We start from the raw sequence: 25024 nt of genomic DNA on the forward strand, positions 1-25024 counted from the left end.
TATTACTGTCTACAGGAATCTTTTCCTGGTCTCCTCTTAACTAGCTTGTATTTATTGTGTAGGTTTTTAGTCTAGATTTACATATGTATTTGTTCAGTGATTAAAAGTCCTACAGGGTCTGAATTCAGATTTCTATCCTTGTTGTTATTTCTCTTAATAAGGAGAAACAAGAGAAATTACTCCTTGAGAGTAAGGATTTCATTGTTTGTATTTTGTAACTCCAGTGTCTGGAAAACAGTAGATACCTAATAAATGTTTGCTGAATGATCATATTAATAAATTTCTAAATATGAAAAAAAAAAACTAGGTTTCCCCAAACCATTTAACTGCCTGATGATCCCATTATAATGTTAGTGTCCATAGTTGTGTCCCCTTCCTTCTGAAAATTCCTCATTTCACTCCATTTCATGTTTTCCTTCCTACTAGGTTTATTTAGCTCGAAAAGAAGGTTCATCGTCTGGCTACATCTCTTGGAAGTTTGAGTGTGGGTCAGTTGGGCTTAAAATCGATACCATTTCCATTAGAACAAGCAGTCAAACCTTTGCCAGTGGAAAGATAGAATGGAAGCTGCATTCTGATTCAGCACAAGTAGAACTGGCAGGAGGTAAGCATTGTACTTAGAGGCTTAAGCATGGAATGTGTTTACCATTTTCTTGAGAGTGTAATCATATTTAACTAGATGCTAAATATTATCAGGCCCAATGCAATTTTTAAAAAATTTATACAAAAAAAGGACTCCAAATTCAAGTACAAGTGAAAAAGTCCTTTATGGTAACTGATGTCATGTGAAGTTGATTTTTTTGGCTATCTTAAAATAATTCATATTTCTCTGGGTAGGTTTATTTTTTGGTCGGTGGGAGGTTGTGGTTAACAGCATACAAGTATTAAAATACCCATTCCAAAACTGCCTCTTCGTGCTGTGGACTTAAATTTAAATTACCTAAGACAGAGCTTTAATTATTTTTTATTTCTTTCCAACAGATAAAAGCCTTCATTCCTATCGTGATTTTTCTGATGCCACAGAAGTTATTTTGGAAGCAAAACTAAGTGGAGGGGATGGTGATGTTGCCTGGCAACATACCCAGCTGTTTAGACAAAGCTTAAATGACCGTGAAGAAAATTGTTTGGAAATAATTATAAAATTCAGTGACCTTTAAGAACTTGAACATTACAGAAATGGTGGCAATCATCAAGGACTTATCATGGTTTAAAGTCTTCTGTTGATTCATTGAATATTGGCAATTTACCACTGCTCTCTCCCTGCCGACATCATTTTTTCCCTGGCCATCAATCCTATCACTCTTGTCAAAATAATAAATCTTTATGCCATGGACCATAGTGAAATCCTAGAATTTTTAAATCTACCTCTCTTTAATATGCTAATTAATGTGTGTTAATGGTCAGACTAAGACCTTACTACACGGGAATCATATTTTACATTAAAATTGCATATATAGTATCAGAAGTCAAATATGATGCCCTCTTAATGCCCCATTCATAGTTACGGTAAAACGTGAAGGTATTAGTCTCGGAAATTTGGTGTTTCCCAACCTCTAACATTGCCTTGCATATTGCTGGTGCTTCATGTTTTTTTGGATTGGTTAAACCTTGAATTTTTTGGTAGGTAGATAGTGAAATTGATTCTTTATGATTTTTTACCTTTTATCTTTAAAATTAACAATTGAGAAGTTATGATGCATGATAAAGTTTTTATTGTAAATATGTAGGCATTTTAAAATAAAATGAACTATTTTGCATTATGCCTTTTAGTGGCTGTTTTAAGACAAAATTTCATAAGGCATTATGCTTGAAAAGAAAGGTAATAACTGTTTGAAAAGAATGTCTTTCAAAATTTTTTCTTTAACAAATGAATTCAAAGATCTTGCTAAAGATTCCCTAATATGTAAATATTTATGAAAAAAAAGTCACTTTTGACCTGAATCTTTATCCCTCTCTCTGAATAAAAATGCCTATTCTGGGTATTGGCATTCTCTATCTATTTCATGGTGTATGTAAAACATTTTAATGTTTTTCATGATAATTTATTTATTATCTGTCACATATAAAGCATTTTAAATTTTTCTAAAATGACTTATTCCCTATCATCTTTGGGAGATATCAGAGAACACTGTAAGAAAAGCTGGAGGTGGAGTCAAGGCCTGATTAGTCAAGCTCTCAATGCTTTCCTCCTCTATAAAATGGGAATAATATTTAGTTAATTTGCCTTAAGTAAATGTGCATGAGAATTATTATGTGTCCTTTAAGAACCAAGGATTGTTTTCAAAAGATCCTGGTTTTCTTCTTGTCCGACTTAATGGAAAATTAACATGTGTTCCTTATTTCAACACTTGAAGAGCTGTGATTTTTCTTGGTGTGGATTTTCCCTGTATTGATGTAGACTCCAGTTGTCCTGGAATTGTATCAGCCAAATCAGAGACCAACCTTCTGGTGATGAGCTTTTGCAAACACATCTGTGTTGTGACAGTGACAGACATACTGTCAAAAGCTTTTTCTCCTCCTCTCCAGCAGCGCTTTTTGAGAACCCAGAGTTGCCTCTGTGCCCTGAGTAAGACTGACCTTCACGAAAGGTACAGAAGGTCCCCAAGAGGGTCTTACTGGCTGTCAGTGTTTATTAGGAGTTAAATACACGGCTTCTGCTTTTGAGGTTAATAAGAGGGTCGTCACCGAGCATCCCTTCTTGGACTTGTAGACCTCGAACTAGCACAGCATCCTCTGGGGATGAGGAGGGGGTAAACTGTTAGAGCTGGCTGGGGAATTGAAATCATCACTCACCTTTTAACCAACTGACCCTGGTGCAGCTGTATGGGGAGAATTTTTGTTGGCAGGAAGAAAGACCCTTGAACTCTTACAGAAAGCTACATAACAGCCGAAGGCAGCTTGACGAGGGGATATCGAAAATGAAAATGCTCTGGGGTGTTTTCCTGCGTACACACACACACACACACAGAATTTCCTCTTTAGACACTTCAGCCGTATCTTTTTAGCATAAAGCATTTCCTTTCCCCCAGCCAGTTGTTTTTCTCCTTGGAGCCAGGCAAGAAAATGTTTGCTTTTCATGCATTCAAACAAGCATCTATTTGGAGCTAGAGCTTCTGATTTCATTCCTATAGGGAACTGGCAGGGATGAAGTTCCCTCTCTGTTGAAAGGTTAAGTCACTGTCCAGGTCACTCAGCCACTCTAGGGATGGCACTTGGACCCAGGTCTTCTTGATCCTGAAACCAGCTTTTCATATATAGTAAAAGTGCCCTTAGATTGATCCTCACACATATAAGAAAATTATTTATGCTGCATACATATACACATGAGAAGTAAGGCTTTCTTGCCTGACATGAAGGAGAAACATAATGGGAATGAGAGAAGAATATTTTGTGCTAAAATTATGTGGCCAAGGTAGCAAACAGGGGAAATTCTCTGGGCGCAGACTTGGTATTCCATACAATTGTTAGCACGAGGAACCTCATGAATGTCAGATGAGATCTCAGTATACAGAAACATCCAGAAATTGTTTGCAGGAAATTCTGGACAGGGTAATTTAAATTGCCAATTTGAAATGAAAATCAGACAAAAACTGAAAGGTGGAGGGATGCTTTGTAGGCCACCAGGTGAGGCAGAAATTACAAAGCTCTCCAAAGTGCAGGCTTTGGGCAAGCAACATCAGGACCGGCTGATGGAAAGCACTCATCTCTTGCATGGCTAATTTATTTATGGACACTGTATTGTGTACTTTACAGCTCGAGATCAAATCCCAGCTAAGGATTATCATGTATGTATTATTTGGGCAGTTGACAAATCTCTAATTTGAGTTATTTTCCTTTCTCTTCCTAACACTAATAAGGATAGGTGGCAGAGATAATAAAAGCACCATAAGACATTTAGCTGCTGGCTTGAGTTGGCTGTTTGTGTGTAGATTTTTGGTAATAAGAAGGTGGTTCTCAATCGCATCCCTCCCCTGAAGGAGGCACAGAAAGAAATCTGAATCCAGCAGCAGAAAACGAGGTTTCAAGCATGAGTCTCGAGGCTGATCCAAGAGCCTTTTCCAGGTGTGTTAGGGTGTTTTCTCATGCTGCATAATTTGGGGAATTTCCTTTGGTCAGAAGGTTGCCATGGGGAGTGGCGGGAGCGTTTACCGCTGGAAGAGAGAACAAAGCCTCTCCTCAGCAGCTGATGAGTTCTCCTGGGTGAGAGCTGTGTGCCTGTGACAATTTTAAAGACGTGTTGCCCCTGTGGCTGTGGACTGGCACTGGGGGGAAAGACTTCTCACCTGGGCAGCCCTTTCTGGTTTTTATTATTTGGATTTTACAGGGCTTCCACAAAGCCCAAGGATCCAAGGTCAGCAAATGTGCTTTCACAGTCTGATAATCAAGGCAGCCTGCAGCATAGATGATTTAACAGAATCATGGTGCATGAATTTGCTGATTAGATTTCCTTCCTGTCATCATCTTTGGGACTAACATGCACACTGACCTAATGCTATATTTGAGTCGGAGCTCCGGGTTCAGATACAACTGTTATTGTTACTCTTCTTTGTGTCCTGGCCCCATGAAGAAGCACCAGGACCCCTTCTCACAACCAGATTTTTAAATAATTTATTTTATTTATTTTAGATTTTTAAAAAATAATTGAAGGAAACATTCAATTTCAGTTAGAGATTGAGGAAAATAAAGGTGAAACTTTTTGGTTTTATTTTTTTTACCCTTAAAGCTCATGGACAACCCGAAATCCATGGACAAACAAACCTCTTAGGGACCCATGGACATTGAGCAAAATGAGCATTAAAGTTCCCTCCAGGGAACAAAATCCCATAATATTGCTTTATTTCTAAATATGGAATTGGGAGCAAGAAGGACATAAGGATTCATGACTTTGGTGTGGGAAGCTCCTCATGCTTAGCTGAGTCCTCTGTAACTGTGGGCACCCAAAATGGGCTGAGACTTTTCCAATTCTCATGGCTCAAATGCCAGTCCTCTAACTTCCCCTTTTTCTTGGTTTTCAAAGCCGGTTGCTTGGTATTAAGAGATCTAAATGTCATAATATGAAGTTTATCCTGCAGCTGCAGCTCTTTAGCACAAGGCTAGGAACCTGGACCTTTTGAAAAAGTGCTGAATTTGGAGGCCAAAAGTCTGAGATTGAGCCATAGTGGTACCCTTTACTGAGTTACCTCATGGGGAAAAACAGGCTCTCTGAACCTTTTTCCAATCAAGGTAATAATACTTACATTATTGACCTCCCAGGATGGTTGTACGAATGAAATCAGGCACACAGAGTGCTATTTAAATGCAAGCAATTGTTTAAAACTCCTGGAAACTCTGTTTATTCTCTTGTTACTCTCGAATCTAACATGTTTCAGGAAGATTGCTACTCATAGCAGTAAAAGATGCTAGCTCCCAATCACTCCACTCCAGAAGATCAGAGAAATTAAGGAGAAAATGGAAGGCCCTAAAGGAACAAGGTAATCTGGGATAATTTGTGTGCTTCAATTTCTGAGGGTATTACTGCAGAATCCAACTGTTGATTTTCATAATAGGGATGATGAACCATAGAAAGGAGCCCAGAGGCATCGGACAAGGGACTCGATTCTTTAGTCTCCTATAAAACATGTTCAAAGGATTCTTTCAACTCTGAAGTTCTGTGCAAATCAAGAATGGATTAAATTATAACGCAGGGGGCAATGTATATTGCATTTTAGAATTTTATCAATGCTGGGCTTTGCTTGAAAGGAGTGTCACCTGTCCCCAAAATGCTAACTATAACAATTCACTCCATGCTGATGCCAGATAAATGAGACAATTATATTCTGATGGAAAGATAGGACTTCTAAAAACATCATACTAATAAAAATTTGTTTTTGATATTGAAAAAAATAGACATTTATGTTTATAGATTGAAAAAATACAAACTTTTAGGGCTCTGTTGAGTTTTATGCAATCCAGATTGGGAAGAACTATAAGACTAATACAGGTTCTAGGGCCAATCAGATGAAAGATTAATACATAATTAATACATAAGCACTTACTGGTGTGTTAGGGTGTTAGGGTAGGTAAGTTATGGGGAATTTACAGGAAAGAGAAAATGCCAATTTTGCCCTAAAGGAGCTTAGATTTCTTTTCTTCAAATTAATTAATTAATGATTTATTTATTATATATTATTATATTATTTTATAATATTATAATTATAATGTATTATATATTATCATGTGGTTTATAATTAATTATTGATTATTATTATTTATTTTTTTTTGCTGAGGTAATTGGGATTAAATGACTTGCCTAGGGTCACACAGCTAGGAAGTGGTAAATGTCTGAGACCAGATTTTAACTCAGGTCCTCCTGACTTCAGGGCTAGTGCTCTACTCACTGCATCATTTACCTGCCCCTAGGAGTTTATATTCTAATGAAGGTATGGTTGTTCAGCCATTTATGCCTTACATTGCTTCAAACTGGAGGAAAGCCAGTAATCTGATAGAGGGAGACTAGAGCCTGCTAGTAATTAGATGTATGACTTTGAGGAGGTCATTTAACCCCTAGTCGTCAGGCTTCTCATCTGGAAACTGAGAAATGAACTAAATGGTCTCTAAATCTCTGCCGGTTTTAGCATCCTATTTGCCAATGAGACTCTTAATGATGTTAAATAGTCCTTTAATAAGATTGCTACTGCTTTTTCATGAAGTTAAAATCCATCAGCAAATTTATGGTTCAGGCTTCATTTTAATCAATCTCCTTATGGTTGTGATCACAATTTATTTTCTTAAATTTGTATCTTTCCTCCAGACCCACTAGATTTTCTCTGTTACAAACGTGCTGAGCTTCTGTAATTTTCTCTGAATTTCCTGGGAATTAGCATCTGTCACAATATCCTGAAATTACCATATGAATGTGACTTAGAAGGACAGGTAGCAGTTTACTAATTAGTACCAAACTCCTTCCTTAGAATAGAAAAGCCTCCTCCTCACAAAGAATAACTGGGTATCTTTAGTGATGACTCCTGTTTGGGCTGATGCCCAAGTTACTCCTAGAGGCAGAAATAAAAATCCCACCCTTGAACAGATTTGCTGGTACTGGGGATGAGGAAATTCGTATGACCACAGAACTTGGATTGTTACTTATTAATAGTGAGAATTATGTCCAGAGTATAATATTCATGGAATAGTGGATAGAAAATGGCCTTGAAGTCAGGAAAACTTGGACTTGGGACCTGCCTCCAAAACATCTTGGCCCTGAGCGAGTCACTTAGCTTTGCACTTTCTCAGAAGCTCTCCAGGACCACAAATTGCCGAGCAGGTGCTACCTGCATTAGTAGGAGTTTCCTCCTCTAGGAGTATCCTCTACCAAGGAAATCTCAGATTCAATCCTTATCCCTGTGTAGTACTCCAGTTATTTATCACTTTCTTTCATTAGCATTCCCGCCATTAACATTTGCCCCAGACCTTCTTTAAGTATACCAAAAGCAATGTTATTCCTTTAAAATTGTTTTTATAATATCACAGAAGTATTGAAGATTTCTGTCCTGTGTTCAGTTGATCATTCTGAAATGGCTTCATTGGTTAAAAAATAGTCACTATATTTGTCATTAGAAATATGGTCGTTTTAATTTCAAGAAAGAAATACAAAAGTGGTATCTTTCTCAACCTTGAAAATTATGTGTATATATATATATATATATAGTTCCTATAACGCCAAATCTTTGAATCCCATTGCTTCTCAGGAAATAATTACTTTTATGATTTCATTATCTGTGTCTTTCAGTTGATGCTACTGAATTGTGACTTCTCTATCTTGGGAAGATGAAATTTATCTCTAAATCCTTTTAAAAGACTTTATGTAAAAGGTAACAATCCCCTTCATCCCCCACCCCTGACACACTTTTCAGAAACTGAAAAATCATACATGGCATTTTTCCAATACAAAAAGTTTGAAAAAGGATCTCAAGGTGTTTTTTGTTCTCTTTTAGGACATTCATTTGAGCTTAAGATTTGGGAATATTTTCATGCTTTTGATCCCAGAATTCCGTTTCCTTGTATGGAAAAAAAAATTGCACCAATTTCTGCTACTAATGGGGAACTTCAAGACAACAAGGTTGTGGTGAAGACTTCATATCTCTCAACTCAATTACCTTTCTGTTTCCTTCTCTGTCTCTCTCAAGAATATCAAGGTAGATTCTTTTTTAACTTAGAAATATTGACTTACCTACTGTAATCAATACTGCTAGTCTCCCCAATAAGGATTATATGGGGAGTAACTGGGATAATGGTATATAAGAGCTTATAAGTGGCCAGTATTAGTGTCTGATTGCTTATCTTTTATGGATAGGTGATTCTCTAGGACTTAATGATGTGATTGAACCTCTAGAGGAGGTGGTTCTCTCCCCACCCCAGCCTGAATGAAATTACAGATCCTTTATATATTTGCAGATTTTTAAAATAATTTTCTCAAGGAGGGATGTAGGCAAAGAGAGAAATAAAAAACCAAAGGATTCTTAGATCTTTGCACGGAAAGCAAGAACACCTCTTGGAATGTTGGACAATCACTTCAAATTGAGGTGATTTAAGAAAAGAGAACTTAGGGGCCTTTGATCTTCTTGTAATAAATAGTGAGCCATCGGCATTCTTCCACTTCTTATAAATTTAATCTGAAACAGATTTAACTGCACTGGGCAATGACGGGGAAAGAAAGGAGAAAGAATGCTATGGGAAGTGGATCATGAAACCAATGAATTAGCCTTGAAAAGGGGGAACATAATTCTAACTAGATTCAAATGCACATTGTGCAGTAAAGGAGTGCTGACATATGGCAATCATGAAATGGGGAAGCCATCTTTATGACAGTAACAGTAAGAGACTACAAAAGAAAGGGATATAACATTTTTGATGCTTTTAGGGTCGAGATTATATATAAAAGTCAATATATGTATAAAAAAGGCCAATAATAACATCTGGCATTTCTATGGCATTTCAAGGTTTGTTAAATGCCTAACATGCATCATTGCCTTTGTGGAAAGGAACAAAAGGTGTAGAGCAGATTTTAGGTAGGTGATTAGACAGATGGATTTTTCATCCAGATAGATGAAAAAAAGAGAGCTTATTTATTAAGGGCTTACTAAATGTCAGGGAACCCTAAGGTTACAAATACATTCAAGTAGGATGAGCCCTACCTTCAAAGGTAAGATCACACTTTTTTTTTCGCACTTAATATATTTTTTTCAATAACATTTTATTCAATAACGATAGTTTCCAGCCTTCATTTTGGTAAGATTTTGACTTCCAAATTTTTCTCCTTTCTCCTTTCCTTCCTTACAACTTGCCCAAGACAGCAAATGATTTGCTATAAGTTAGACACGTACAGTCACGTTAAATATATTTCCACATTAGTCATGTCGTGAAAGAAGAATCAAAACAAAAAGGGAAAACCACAAGGAAGAAAAAACAAAAACAAAAGGGAAAATAATATGCTTTGATCTGCCTTCAGACTCGATAGTTCTTTCTCTGGATGAGAACAACATTTTCATTATGAGTCTTTTGGAATTGTCTTGGATCATTGCATTGCTGAGAAGAGCTGAATTTTTCATACTTGATCATTGCACAATGTTGCTGTGACTGTATCCAGAATTCTGGTTCTGCTCACTTCACTCAGAATTAATTCATGTAAGTCTTTCAGTATTATTCTTCTAAAGGCAGAAGATAACCCATAAAGAAAAGGAACATGATTAAAGTGACAGGGTCCTACCTAAAATGAAGGAGGAATTCATCTGTGAAGGTCTCAGGATGGAGATCCCCAGAGTTGTAATGCAACAGATAAAGAAAGAGATGGGAGAGCTCAGCCATGAGTGAGGTGGATGATCAGGGAGCTCCTGCATCCTCCAGACGCCTTGTATCTGAATGAGACAGGCCCATGGTGTTATTGAGAGGTCCCTAAGGTGATGAGAAGGGGCCTGGCCATCCAGCAGAGCCTCATGAGGCCTGACTATTCTAGGACGTCTGCCTCTCTGGACCTTTGCTCATAAGCAGCAGCACGCCAGTTTCAAGGATTTGACAGAATTCAGTTGTCACAGTCACTGAATCACCCTAAAATATTAAATGTACAAACTAAATTTTGTAGAGATGAGAGGATGGAAATACTCTCTATTTGCATCTGGGAATGTTCTGTCCACATTACATATTTACAGGTAAGTGTTATTTTTCTGAAAACTTTCCCATCTTGAGTGCTCATGTTGTTTCTTGGTTTGAATGCAGTGTTGATATGTGAACCTCATTTTCTTAGCATGAGTTTTGGGATTACTCTATATTTTTAAATTTTATTTATTTTAATTTTATTTTTAATTTTTTTTATAAAAGAGAACATATAGAAGAAATTATACTTTTATTTGCTCAATAATTCTACTTCAAAAAAAGGAATTTGGAAAAGTTTTACAATTAAATTCTCAAGAAAGTTCTCCCTTGATGACTCATTATGGCATAGATGTGTGGCCCAAGATTCTAGAGGACTGTACTAGGAAAAAGTAAGCTCTGGAAGGTCCAGCAAACTAGAATGATTTTCAAGCATTGGCCTGGTGATGGGCTGCTTATTTGTTGATCAAAGACCAATCTAACGAAGTTCATGGAGGTTTATCCTTTGGCTTCATGGCTATGATTTTTTCATCCATAGCAGTTCCAGAAAACTTTGTATAAAGTCACAGGAGAGGGGTAATTAATTTGCATTAGTGAAGGAATTATTCACACCCATGGAATCACCTACCTTATCTCAGTGAATCCAATAAAAGGAAAAGTAATATATACAAATCAATTTTAATTAAGTTTAATAGGATTTCAAAAGGCCATTTGTTTTATAAATCTTACATTTCCTCCTAGTTCCTTTCATGTCATGATGAAATTTCATATTATTGAATCTTAAAACTAGAAGATCTAATTCATTGTCTCATTTTATAAATGCAGAAACTGAGACCCATGAAGACAATCTCCTCAACTGTAAAATGGGGGTAATAATAGCCCAATTAAAATAACATATATTAAGTGTTTTGTAAATCTTAAAGCCTCATATAAATGCTGGCTATAATTTCCCGCTTTTTCCATCTGGAAATGATGAGTTGAGAGGAAAAGGTTAAGTTCAGAACAAGAACAAAATTAATTTATAAAACGTACTTTGATGATAATGTGGGATGTGAAGGCACCAGCACCATGACATAATCTTTACAGCTGCTCCTTTCACCAGGGCCAATTACAACCCCTCTGTGACTCAGACAGTTTTCTAGAGTTGCTGCGACCAGCCCAATAATTAGCTTTTGTGAATTTAGCTTAGACAAACAGGAATATAGCTTTGCAGTAACCTGTACCCAAAGTCTTTCACCTATGTAGGGTCTACCAAAGCTGAGACAGCTTTTGAAAAACTAGGATCACCCCTGACCCTGCCAGCAGGAGAACTTTATTGTTTTAATGGATTAGGAGCATTGCATAATTGAAATCCACAGGTAATATTTTTTTAAATTTTATAATCAGTCATTCAAATCTTTGCTTTAAATGTTAACTGGAACTCCTAAGATCTTTCTCCAAATTGAGAAATGATCCAGACCATTCCTTTGTTATTTCTGCCTATTTGCTTCTATGGGGAAAACAAAATGCTTTGGAGCAATAAAAATTGAGATGAGCTAGAGAGACCAAGTTAGCCTTGAATAAGTCTGGATAATTTTGAATAAAATTGAATAATTCTTTCTAAAGTAATTGTGCATATTTGTTGATACAATGAGGAAATCCATTTTAGCCCTATGATTACAATTCTCCATATTTGCTAATTGTACACTGCATGTCAAGTTGGCTGCATTACAAGAGCTTTGGGGAGAACTGTTTGGAGTTGCCACAGTGATTTAACGTGATTTAGAATGATTTAAAACACACATAGCCATTGTACACTAGATTTTTTTTTAACCCATCAGCCAGATGGAGCTAAGCTTTCTTTTCCTTTACCTTGCTTAAACAAGGTTATCCTGAAAATAGTTTGTAGAGTTTAAAACCTGGAAAAGATTATGTGTAAAGATTTCCCAGGGAATATTCCTATACTCTATGTGTTAGCTTTGCTTCCAGTGCTCATGTCAGTGTAAAATAAAAAATAAATAAATTATTCTCAAGGAGAAGGGCAGCACTCCTTACAGCATCCGTAAAGGTCTGGAAGCACTCGCTCAGCAAACTTGTTTCTCATTGTGCTGGGTAGAAACCGCCACTAGTTAATCCTATATATCATTTGGGAACTCTAATGACTTTGTATATTTGTTGGTGGAAACCATTCTCAGTCTTGCTTACCTGGATGAGGACTCCTCCCTTTGGTCTAGGACCCAGGTGATTTTTCAGGAAATGACATAACAAATACATCCATCTCTTTTTAAGGCTCACAAAATGCTTTCCAAGATGGTTAAAACTAAAGAAAATTTCACATGTGCCAGAGAATTTCTATGGGTTGATTTGATTTGGCTCAAATAAAAGATGAGCATTAATTAGAGTTAAGTACAGCTATGTGATCTCAGTGATTCATGTACTCCCTCCAATGAAGCTGATCACAGCCCAACTGTTCCCTCTCCTCCTGTGTTAACTCTTGTCCAAGTCTCCCAGAATCCCCGCTCCATGCTGAGTGTCTCCCTTTTGGTATTCTAACATTGCACAGATTACCTGGCCCCTGCTTATCCTTTGCTCTCCTGAGGTGATAGTCCACCTTTTCTAGGTCTCACCTCTCTGAGGAAACCTCCTCTTGCATATTGTGTCATTAATATTGTTCCACCATTGCATTGTATACCATCAGATTTTTTTTTCTTTTAGATCTTTGGAAATACACACTAGTAAGAGATTTGTGATTTGTGATTTAAGCTTTTTAGGTTACAGAAAAGGAAATCTGATCTTTGTTACTATCAAAGCAGCATCAACTTGATGTGCCTTGAACACAGTAGGCATTTACTACTTGGTAAATTGTTCATTTTTATTCTATAAGCTAATTGACAAGTCAGCTATTTGCAATTTGGAACTTGATATTAATAGATCACCTTCAGTTATGGCCTGCATTGTAGACTGGCCTGACAACCTGATTATGAGTTTAATTATATTTTTTATAGGCAGAAAATACATTCCCTTGGAGACACTGAAGACGGGAGCCCTTTTGTCGCTCCCTCCCTTGCCCCTGCTGCTCTCTCAGTGGTCACTAGTTGCAAAGTGAGACATGAAAATGATGATTTGTGATAGGGTTCTTGCTCTCAGGGATGCACATGGGATTCTCTCAATCATTTGCTTGGGGAGTTAGTAAATTGGTTCTTCATAAGCAGAAGAGTGTCTGTTTAATCAAGCTTTTTGTGGCTTATTTCGTGGAGTATCTTACAATATATGAAAATGGTATTCGATGTGGAATCAGGAGACCCCAGGGTCAAATCCTGGCTCTATTTTGAATACTTTGGCATTTATTTTTGGGCCATTCCAACTCTTGATCCCATATGGTTTGTTTTTGTTTTTTTGGCAAAAATACAGATGTGATTTGCCATTGTCTTTTCCAGGTCATTTATGAGGAGACTGAGACAAAAGGATTAAGTGACTTGCCCAGGATCACCATGTCAGAGGTCAGATTTGAACCCCCTGACTCCGGGCCTGATGTTCTTACCACGGCACCCCCCCTAGTTGTCATGTTTCCTACTAGACTCCCTGTAAGATGAGAGGGGGGTGGTATATCAATAATTACACTGGTAAGGATCTATATTGTTCAAGATGGTATATTTTTGGTGTCTCTTTTCTAATAGATATTTACAAATAGGGAAAAAAAAACCTGTCCTGTCCAGAATTACTTAATATGTAGCTATCCTCTTGAAGCAGAGGGCTAGACTCTAGATCAGGTGGAATACTTTAGGCTAGCCCTTAACTATTATAACCCCCAGGTTCTTCTTCTTCTTGGGCTGGATGATACTAAGGTCTCTTCCAGATCTTCCGTCCCATGATTTTTTTCTGGCACAGCTTCTCAATGCCCACAGACCACTTCCTCTGTGCTCATGGGCTTGGTCCCCCAGGTGTCTGCCATCGTGGGAGCAGGTGGCCATACTGGGCAAACTGATCTCAGAGCAGGGGGGCTCTTGTTGGATCCCAGATCCACCCTGCTAGCAGCATAGTGTGCATCATGGTTCACGGGACCACTGAAGACATGAGGGGCTGTGCGACCTTGAAACCCAAGGGAAGGGAGGGGCGGGCTGGGGGGTTTAATTAGGCACCAGAATCAGTGGAATGACTTTCCCAGATTTGTGAGTTAGGAAGGTGATCTTGTCATTAGTATAAGAGACGTCTTTGGAAGGCGGTGAGATCAGTTATTATTACTTTGTTATGGAATCTAAAACCTCTGGCTCTCAGCCTAAGAACTGGTTAGATCCATTCGGTAGCAGCTGTTTTCTCTTGGATTTTCACTCACCTTGGCAAGACAAATTTACACCACTGTGAAATAAAGATTGAGTAAAGCCATTTATATGGTAGCATTCCAATTACCTGGAGGGCATTTGGGAAGTTTCTTAATAATCTTTGCTGTAACCTGCCTCTTTTCCCATTTTCCCAGGATATAATACAGTAAGATTAGCTTCACCTTCAGCCCATTCTTACCTCTACTCTAGTAATGTAATTGTCACCCAGAAACCTTGCTCTTACTCTACGTTCCCAGGGGTTTGCTAAGTTTATGGTGTGAGGCCCGTGAAGGAAAGGACTAGTCATTTGGGGAACAGGCAGAGACTACCATTTTTTAAGATAATTTTTTTAAATTAAAGCTTTTTTTGCTCTCTTTTACCTCCTCCACATACTACAAAGGAAAAGGGATGGGAAAATAGAGGGAAGGAGAAAGGGGGAGAGAAGGAAGAAAGTCAGAAGGGAAAATAGAAGAAGGGAGAAGGAAGGAAGAAAAGAAGATACTTTCTCTCATATAAGCATAATAAAACAAACAAATTCCTCTGTTGTCTATATCCAGAAATGTGCTTTTTTCTATATATTAAATCATTAATCTGTGCGTATTAATATCTGTAATGTGGTGTCCACTTTTGTTCTTTTGTCATTCATTTGGAAATGATCAATCCATTTGGTTGATCAGAGATTTCTAAGTTTTTCATTGATGTTATAATATATATTTTTTTCTCCTGGTGTTTCAACTTATTTCTCTCCACTTCATACAAATCTTATCAGGTCTCTTTGAAGTCATCATTTTTCTTCATTTCTTACAGCATAATTGTCCGTTACATTCATGTACTACAATTTGCTCCCCCAGTTGATGGTCACTCCCATAGTTTCCAGTACAGCCACTACACGAGTGGCTATAAATATTTGTTGCATGAGCATGATAGTTAAATACAAGTTGTATTGGAAGAAGAGCAAGTAGGGAGGAAATCGGGAAAGCCTTTATTTAGAATATGTCACTCAAAAATGATTGAACTTTGAGGAATACCTACAGTTAGGGGGTGTGATATAGATGATAAACCAGCAAATGAGAATGAGAAGAACCAGTCAAACAGATAGGAGAAAAATCAGGAAAGAATAATGTCACAGAAAACCAGGGAGGAAAGAATCCCTGAGCAGAGAGTGGCCTGTGTCAAAAGGCAATGAATTAAAAGTGATGAGGATTGAGAAAAGACCTTCCCTGTAGCAATTAAGAGATCACTGGTACTTTAGAGAAAGCAGTTTCAGTTGAATAATGAGAGCAAAAACCATACTGTACAGAATTTGGGAATGACTGTGAAGAAAAGAAGTTTTCAAGGAGTTTAGCTGGGAAAAGAAGGGAGATATAAGATGATGTCTGGATGGGGATGGTAGGGTCTAGTAAGGGTTTTCTGTGTGTCATTATACACAGATGGTTGTGGATTTTGCTATGAAATGTACAGTTGGCCAGCCGATACTCGTCACCTCCCTAACCTTGCTTCTGAGGATTTAAACTCCATTACAAAAAATTGGCTCATTTTTAAACCCAGAAGCATGAAGTCCCTGTCTTGATGCTTTATAGAATTTGTAGTAAATAAAAGGTTAGGTATGCAGTCAAAATAGTTCAAAGGCCTCTGTTAGAAAAATCCTGACATTTAGGCAGAAGTGTGGCTCTCTGACCTATTTTGAATTTATGTTTATGTTTAGCCAACCAGTGGCCTCTTTATGTTGAGGAAAAAAATTTGAATAAAAAAAGAATATATTCTACTGTGTGTTAGTGGAGGGGAACTGGGAAGGAAAGTTGAGGGAAGAATATTCCTTTTTTTTTTTTTTTTTTTTTTTTTTTTTAAACAACCCTCAATCCTTGAATAAGTAGATAGAACAAGTAACTTCAATCTGAGTGTTCTGCTCTGAGATGCTTATGGGAATCCAATGGCTTTATTGAATCTCTCCTATCTTTGCCATAGTTCAGCCTCCTTTTCTTCTTTTTGTCTCTTGCTCCCACGTTATAATTCTTTCTGGATCATCTCTTGAGGTCTCTCTTTTTCTCAGTGTGTCTTTCAAAGACCAGAGCTATTTATTTTTTTTCCTCAATATTATTTTATTACATGTAAAGATAGTTTTCAATATTCATTTTTGTAAGATTTTGAGTTCCAAGTTTTTCTCCCTCCTTCCCTTACCTTCTCCCTCATCAAGAGAGTAAGCAATCTGACATAGGTTATACATATACAACAATTTTAAACACATTTACGTATTTTTCATGTGAAAGAAAAATCAGAACAAAAGGGGAAAAGCACACACACACACACACACACACACACACACACACACACACAAAAGCAAGCAACCCAAAAAATGGTGAAAATAGTATGCTTTGATCCTCAGTCAATTTATATAGTTCTCTCTGGATGCAGATAGCATTTTCCATCCCAAATCTATTTGAATTATCTTAGACTATTGCTGAGAAGTGCAGTCTTTCATAGTTGATCATCACACAGTCTTGGTATTATTGTGTACAATATCTCCTGATTCTGCTCGCTTCACTCTGTATCGGTTCATGTAAGTTTTTCCAGACTTTTCTGAAATCAGCCTGCTCATCATTTCTTATAAAACAATAGTATTCCATTATGTTCATATACCATAACTTATTCAGCTATTTCCCAATTTATGGATATTTACTCAATTTCCAGTTCCTTGCCACTACAAAAAGAGCTGCTACAAACATTTTTGCACATGTAGATCTTTTTCTGTGAGTATTTTTTTTTTAAGAATTCTAGAGTTTGACTCAATTTCCCTTTCTGACTCAAAGGATTACTATAGTTTTAAAGTACTTTCAAAACTGATAAAGGAGTGTTTGCTGTCCTGAAATACAAATATATATATATATATTCCAATATAAAGATAAAGATCCAAGATAAAGACCAAGAATGAGGAGATATAAGGAACCTAGAATGAGGAATCATGAATCATTTTGCAATTCTCTTTTCTACAATGGAATGCTTTAAAAAATGGTAATTGAGCAGTTATTTCTTTGTCATGTACATAACATCCCTACAGGAAAACCAGTCTCCTTTTTTTCCAACATAAACTCTGGCAGTGTGGGCAACATTTGTATTAAAGCGCGATCGGGAATATATTACAATGAAAGAAGAGGCAACTTCAGTGACAGTTCAATTGATCCCATAGTGTTTTAGGTCATCAAAAGTAATGGTTAGTTGGTTGCAGAGCTCTTACCTGAGAGAAAGCTGTCAGAGTCCCAACAACCCTGGGGGAAAAGAAAGATGGAGCACTTTGTCTGAGATGGCTGAAAGTTGTATTACAAGTTGGATGAAGTCACTTGGCTCTGACTACCTGGATTTCTTGGAATTATGTCAGCTCTCTGTGGGCTTAGTTCTGAGGGATTTGTAAGCATGTTTTGCCTTTTTTGTTTCTTTTAAACAAAGGCTGTCAGAAAATAAAAGTGTACTTACTAGGTTTAGCTGTTCTTGGATATTGCTCTGTTTGTGAATTAATATAAAAAAGAAAGTAAGTGCGATGGAAAGAGCATTAAATTTGGAGTCATAGGACTTGGGCTCCATCTTGGCTCTGCTATATAGCAATAATAATAATAATTGCTAATAGTAACAATAATAATAACTGTCATTTATATTGTGCTCTAAGGGACCACTAAGTTGCACAGTAGATAGAACTCCAGGCTTGGAGTCACTGAGTTCAGATTCGACCTCAGAAACTAAAGGTATGATTCTGGGTGAGTCCTTTAACCCTGTTTACCTCAGTTTTCCCATCTGTTAAATAAGCTAGAGAAGGAAATGGTAAACCATTCCAAGATCTTTGCCAAAAAAAAACCAAATGGAGTCATAAAGAGCTGGACATGATCGAAATGACTGAAATAGAACAAAGTCTGCAAAGCACTTTACAAATATTATCTCACTTCATCTTTACATCCATCCTGGGGGAATACCTGTTGTTATTAACCTATTGTACACATAGGGAAACTGAGGCAGACAGTAGTTAAATTACTTGCCCAGGGTTACACAGCTAGTAAGTGTCTGAAGCTAGGTTTGAAGTTAAGTCTAGCATCCTGTCTACCATTTATGTGATGTTGAGCAAATTATACCCTCTCTCTAGATCCTCAGTCTCTTCATTTATAAAATCAGGAGTTTTCACCAGAAACAGGGTTCTTTAATATGTCATGAACCCTTTGGTGGTCTGGTGAAGCCCATGGACTCCTCACAATCATATTTTAAAATGAATAAAATGCATAGGATTACAAAAGAAACCAATTCTTTTGAAACAGTTATGGAAAAAACTTTTTGGAGAAGTTTATGGACTGCAGGTTAAAAATCCCGGACTTTGTGATCATTCAAATCTTTTTCAGCTCTAAATTCCTTGAGCCTGGTAAGAATAACTCCCCTAATTCCTTGGGATATCCTCATTGGTCTGTCAGAGATAGAATCTTGAACTAAATGGATAGATGCACTCTGACCTACTGTAACTATGACTCTTTCTCTCTTTCTATACATATACATATACATGCACATATAAATATATATATAGTATATATATATATATATATATATTATATATATGTGTATGTGTGTGTGTGTGTGTGTGTGTGTATGTATTCTATCCTTTTGATCTTTCACACTTTGAGTATGATTTATAAGTCATGGTTCTTCAGGTAGAAGCAGTTTCTGCTAGAAACATTGGTAAGCCAGTCCAAATACAAATAAGGGAAATTTTAAACAATGAAATTTAAAATCAGCTAAATTTTTAGCATTAGAAAATAGTGACAGGAGATGGAGAGGAAGGGGCCATTTATGTTCTTTAAACAGTATTGCAAAAAATGAAATAAGCAAAACTTGATTCTTTTAAAAGCCTTTAAAAGCCTTTTTTGGTTCCTTTTTTTTTTAATTATCTTTTTCTTAAGTTATAGCTCTTGGAAGTCAGTGATTTAGGTTATTTTGGATATAGTGTGGTGTTATGCAGCAGAAATTAAGAATTAGTCAAGATAAAAGAACTTTTTTTCAGTAATTCACAAATCTAAGAATTTCCAATAAGAATATATATTAGTTCCTTCTTCTAGATGCCTACAATAGAGTTCCATTTTAATGGTTCTTTTATTAGGCTGACTCAAGTAGAACACAAGTTAAGTCATGTTCTCTGTAATAGAACTACACAGAATAATAGTCTGAAATAGCATAATTAGGCTATAATCTAGTTGTTAGACCTGTCTTCCAACAGCAGGCTTATTAGAAAAATTCTACCATATTTGAAATTATCACCATTAGTCAGTGCTCGAGGGCTTTGAAGAAGAGAAAGAGAACCATGTGGGCTGGAGCAGGAACAGAGTATTGTAGAGGAGAGGAGATAAACCAGTTTAACGTAGAAAATGGTGGTGAAATAAATGATCCTCGTATCTTGAAGAAGTTTGTTTTGTATAAAACAGTCACCATACTGAGTAGGACAGAAGATCCCAGAAAGAAATCAGATCAAAGCCCTGATCTCCTTGCCCAGAGGGAGACCTAGCAATTAAGGATAGCTTTTCCCAAACTTTTCCCAAAGATAGCTGAAGATTAGGAGTAATATTGCCTCACACAGTAGAGAAAAGCAGTGGAGGGGACAGTGAGCCTATAGAAAAGCTTGGACTAAGACCCATATATAAAGGTAGGTCATCCCAAGAGCATATCTAAATAAATCTGGAAGGAAGACTACAAACATTGGAAATGGAATAGATTTTCTAACGTTTTGAGAGCAGTCTGTTTCTTTTTCTCTTTATACGTCCACAGCCAGTTTGTTCTATGAGAAAATGAATCTGATTTCAGAAAAGCCAGAAGAGATCCGTGTGAACTGATGCTGGGTGAAGGGAGCAGAACCAGGAGATCACTGGGCACAGCAACAACAAGATTATGTGATGGTCAGCTGTGGTGGACTTGGCCCTTCTCAGCAATCTCAGAAAAGATAATCCCAGGACACTTGGGATGGAAAATACCATCTGCATCTGAAGACAGAACTATGGATAATGAATGTGGATCAAAGCGTAGTATTTTCACCTTTATTTGTTTATTTCCATGCTTTTTCTTTCTTGTAGTTTTTTTTTCCTTTTGGTCTGAATTTTCTTGCACAATATGACAAATCTGAGAATATGTTTTAAATGATTGCTTGGGGAGGGGGAAAGTAAGGGAGAGAGGGAGAAAAATTTGGAACATACAAAAATGAATACTGAAAACTAGTTTTAGATATATTTGGAAAACTACTAAAAGAGAAAATAAATCATAGATTTAAGAATATTAGGAATTATTTAGTCCAACTCATTCATTTTATAGTGTAGGACACTGAGGTTCAGAGACATATAAGGCAGAATTCATCATTTTTTCCCCAAATCTTCCCAACTTCCAAACTTCGTACCACCATTCTCCAAGTAACCCAGATTCGTAACTCACTGTCATCCTGGATTCTCATAATCATCCCATATATCAAGTCTATTATGAAATCTTGTTGTTTTAGCCTTCAACACACAGATTTATGTAGATTTAGATTTATAGCTAGGCAGCCCCCCCCCCATAGTGTAGGCCCCTGTCACTTCACACCTGGACTGTTACAACAACCTGCTAAATAATCCCCTTGCCTCAAGTCTCTCAATCTATATTTTGCTTAGTTACCAAAGTAAATTACTAATTCTAAAAGCACCTTGTCATCTTCCTAGTCAATAAAATCTAGTGGTTTCTGCCTCCCAGCAAGACTCATCTACATGAGTTCAAATCCAGCCTCAAACAATTCCCAGCTGTATGAGCCTGGGCAAATCCCTTAAACCTGTTTGCCTCAGTCTTTTCATCTATAAATGGGCTGGAGAAGGAAATGACAAATTGCTCCAGTATCTTTGCCAAGAAAACCCCAAATGGGGCCAGGAAGAGTCAGACATGATTGAAAATGACTGAACGTACAATGAAAGAAAATGTGCCATGGTTTGGTGTTGGAGCCAGCAAACCTAATTCCAAACTGCCAATGGAGCAAAATTTAACAGCTTGCTCTTCTAAAGAAACTGTGCAATTTCTAGAAATCGGAAAGTTTTGGGAGAGCCAGACTGCGTCAGATCCCCTTTCTCAGAGGAGAGCCCTGAAAAGGTAACCAGAGAATCACTTACTTTCCATGAAGAAAGTGGCCTCTCCAAGTCCAGTCTCCTATTTCTTTTTCCTGTAACAGGTGAAGATCTGTGATAACTTTTGGAACCAGATAAAACAACAGGATTTTTTTAAACCCAAACTTTAAAACAATTAGATTTTTGTTTTTGTATGTGTTTTTTTAAAGTAAAACAGTCTATTTGTTAAGTGAGTGGGGAAGAAGAAACATGATAGGAAATGGAATCTACTTCTCCAACTTGTCTAATACTGTTATACTATATAAAAAAGCAATGTCAGAAACCCCAAACCCTCGCCGCATCTCTGGAAAAAAAAAGTTCACATGAGTAATTCCAGGAGCTTAATAGCAAAACAGGTATGAGTGTAATTTCCTTGAAGTCATTTGAAGACTTATAATCTGTACCAATAACTTTATCTTGACTTTCCAAACTTGCATTTATTTGCTTTTATTCATTGTTTATTTTAGCCAATAAAATACAATATTAGAGTCCCCAAGATTTGAGGTCAAATTCCACTTGTGAAATTGATTAACCTTGGAGAAATCCCTTAGTCTTTCTTCCTCAGTTTCCTCATCTATAAAATGGAGATAATAATAGTAGCTGCCTCATAGAGTTGTTGTGAAGGTCAAATGAGATAATGTTTGTAACAAGTGCTTTATAATTCTGAAAACTCTCTGTATGTCCCTCACGAACTAGACCATCAGCTTCTATATCTCATCTCCCCAACCCTCAGCGTCCAGTATTTCAATGGGCATGGAAGCACTTAGTTTTGTTTCTGCCTCCCTTTTCATTTTTGTCGTGCTTTGCAGGATCACAGGATTTAGAACTAAAAGGAGAAAGGAGAGGTTTCCAGTTCCAGTGTCTCTCCAGTGTGAAGGACCCAGGACCAGGCAGGGATGCAGGTAAAAATCTCTGACGGAGGATTTGAATCCAGGCTCTGGGACTAAAATCTCTAGCTCTCTCCACCACATTGACGTGCATTTCACTGCTCCACGATTCCTTCCTGTAGGAGCCCGTGAGCACATGAGCATGGCCCATTGATACGGTCTGTTACTCACATCCCCGGGATCGCAGAGCTCTCTGTTGATGTCTCCGCTCTGGCTCATTTCCCAGCCATCACAATGTATTATCTTTTCATTCGAGCTCTAGCTCACCCGGCTCCCTCCAACAAGAGATCCTTTCTCTGCTTCCGGGCTCCTCCTGGAGAAGAGTCTCTCTCCACCAGGGCCACTGGCCAGAGCCTGGGGTTGTGCATCCCCTCCTGGATAAAGCCCTGGGGTTGTAGTCTTCTGGAGGGATCATCATCATTTTGTCCAACCCCCTAATTTTCAGCATGAGGACCCCAAGGAGTTCTCTCTACCAATCCAGGTACGCACTTCTCTGGAGCCCAAGGTCTCAAAGCTTCCCAGAGTGCTTAGGGACCACACAGTTAGGATGCGGCAAGATAGCCAAGGTTTTCCTAGTTCGGAGGCCACCTTTCTATCCACTGTGTCCTGTTGCCTCCCATTCTATTTACATGATATGATTTCATCATACTAAAATCACCTGTGTTCAGAGATGCTTGAACTTCAATTCTTTACTTACAGACTTTAATCTCTTAATGGGACATACATGGGCCTGGGCATGGACATAGCTTGTCTGTGGGCAGTAGGGAATGAGCCAGAATTTCCATTTTCCTCTATAGACTTTGGACTGTTATATTCACTGTTCCATGAAAGAGTTCTAGATGCTTTCTTTTTCTTTTGAGAAGTGTTTTTTTTTTTTTCTTTTTTAGTAAGAGATCAATAGAACATTAAGGGTGCCAGTGGAAAGCCGAAAGGTCAGAACACAAAGGTGCCATTTGTCCTGATTCTCACTTGTTATTTGTAGGAGGAGGGATTTTAGGGTATGAATTCCAGAGTGAAATTCAAATAATGCAACAATAAGAAGAATTTGACCGGAAACTTGGGTAAGTAATTAATCCGATTTATTACAAAAGTACCCAAAAAAGTCCTGCAAAAGTAGGACTCCATTCTAATATCTTTTTTCTTATGTTCTGGAGCTGGATTTCTTCCCTAAATTTATATGTGAAATAAACTACAAGGAATAATGGGATGTAATATCTAAGGCTGGAGAGAAAAGACCTTAGTGAATGGCTTTCACTCCCTTGATGTATAAACACTCAGATTTGGAATTTGGAAAAGGCATGAACTTGAGACTCTTGGCTGGATCATCAGGAACTGCTTTGAGAGGCTTGGGTCAACTTGGGAACAATCTAGGGATTTGGCCATTTTCCAAGACAGTGCAGCTCCTCTATTAAGGTGAAATCACCTGTGAGCCACTCCAGACTGCAGTGGGTTATAGTCTGGACTCTAACGCACTTTGGACAGTTACACAATCAGTTGGTTTTGTCTTCACTGTTTTAAACCTTCTCTTTCTGCCTCCTTTTGCCTGCCATTTGATCTTCTATCATTTCTGCACACATTTAGGTTCCCTTGTTATTTTCCCTCTCTTTGCCTGTGTCTCCCACTGCAAGCTCTCCCCCGCCCCATCCAAATACCAGCCATTTAAGCTTTAATATGAATTTATGGCTATTGAGTGACTCGGACATCGTGGTCAAAAGTATTGATACTTAGGTTTAAATGTTTAACTCTCTAATGATAGAATCAATCAATCAACATATGGTAAGCACCTACTATGTGCCAGGCATTCTGCTTAGCACTGAGGATACAAAAAGAGGCAAAAGGCAGCCCCTGTCCTCAAGGAGCTCACAATCTGTTGCAGTAGGGAAGAGACAGAAGACAGGAAGAGATTGAAAATAATTGAGAGAGGCAGCAAGGTGGCTCAGTGGATAGAGCACCAGCCCTGGAGTCAGAAGGACCTGAGTTCAAATCTGCCCTCAGACACTTAACACTTCCTAGCAGTATGAGCCTGGGAAAGTCATTCAAACCCAATAGCCTCGGCAAAAAATAAATAAATAAATAAATAGTAAAAATAATTGAGAGTGGGGAAGATGGAGGGAGTAATCTGTTGGAAGAGTCATGAAATAGCTTGGGTAAATAAACAGGTCAGTTTTAATAGGGATTAAGGCCCTCTCATCATGTGAGATGGGGGTGAGGGAGATAATAGCAGAAGGCATCTAAATGAGATGAGATGAGCAGAGAAGGAACTTGTGGTGAATGGCCACTGATTTTTTTTTTCTTTTTTTGTAAAATACAGGGCAAGGTCTTCAGATGAGAGAGTGAGGTAGTGGGAGCCAGGAGAGTTTTAAGGAAGGATAAAAAGATTTGGAAGACCTGAATTTGAGATAGGATAGAGAATATATAAGGAATAGAAGGATTGCCTAGCAGTAGCGAGAGCCCAGTTGAGTTGCAAAACATAAATCTATAGTGGGTCCAGTCAAAGTAATTATATGATTTTCTCCACCTTCATTCAGCAGCATATGTCTATGAGTAAAAGTGGTGAATGATAGGAATGATACAGAACTGA

General features: G+C 37.6%; 1 protein-coding gene across 2 annotated transcripts in view; it reads left to right on the forward strand.

Annotated features, from left to right (window-relative positions):
* NGLY1 (N-glycanase 1) overlaps positions 1-1982 on the forward strand; it is a 56871-nt gene extending 54889 nt beyond the window's left edge. Inside the window, exons 11-12 of one of the 2 annotated variants that reach the window (XM_051963181.1) lie at positions 427-604; positions 982-1982. In XM_051963181.1, the coding sequence (XP_051819141.1) occupies positions 427-604; positions 982-1157 (354 nt within the window). In that variant the 3' untranslated portion in view covers positions 1158-1982. The remainder of the gene's footprint in view (positions 1-426; positions 605-981) is intronic. The other variant, XM_051963182.1, reaches the window with a different exon arrangement.
* Positions 1983-25024: the final 23042 nt, after the last annotated feature.

The sequence above is a fragment of the Antechinus flavipes genome, chromosome 5, assembly GCF_016432865.1.
Source record: "Antechinus flavipes isolate AdamAnt ecotype Samford, QLD, Australia chromosome 5, AdamAnt_v2, whole genome shotgun sequence".
Lineage (NCBI taxonomy): Eukaryota > Metazoa > Chordata > Mammalia > Dasyuromorphia > Dasyuridae > Antechinus > Antechinus flavipes.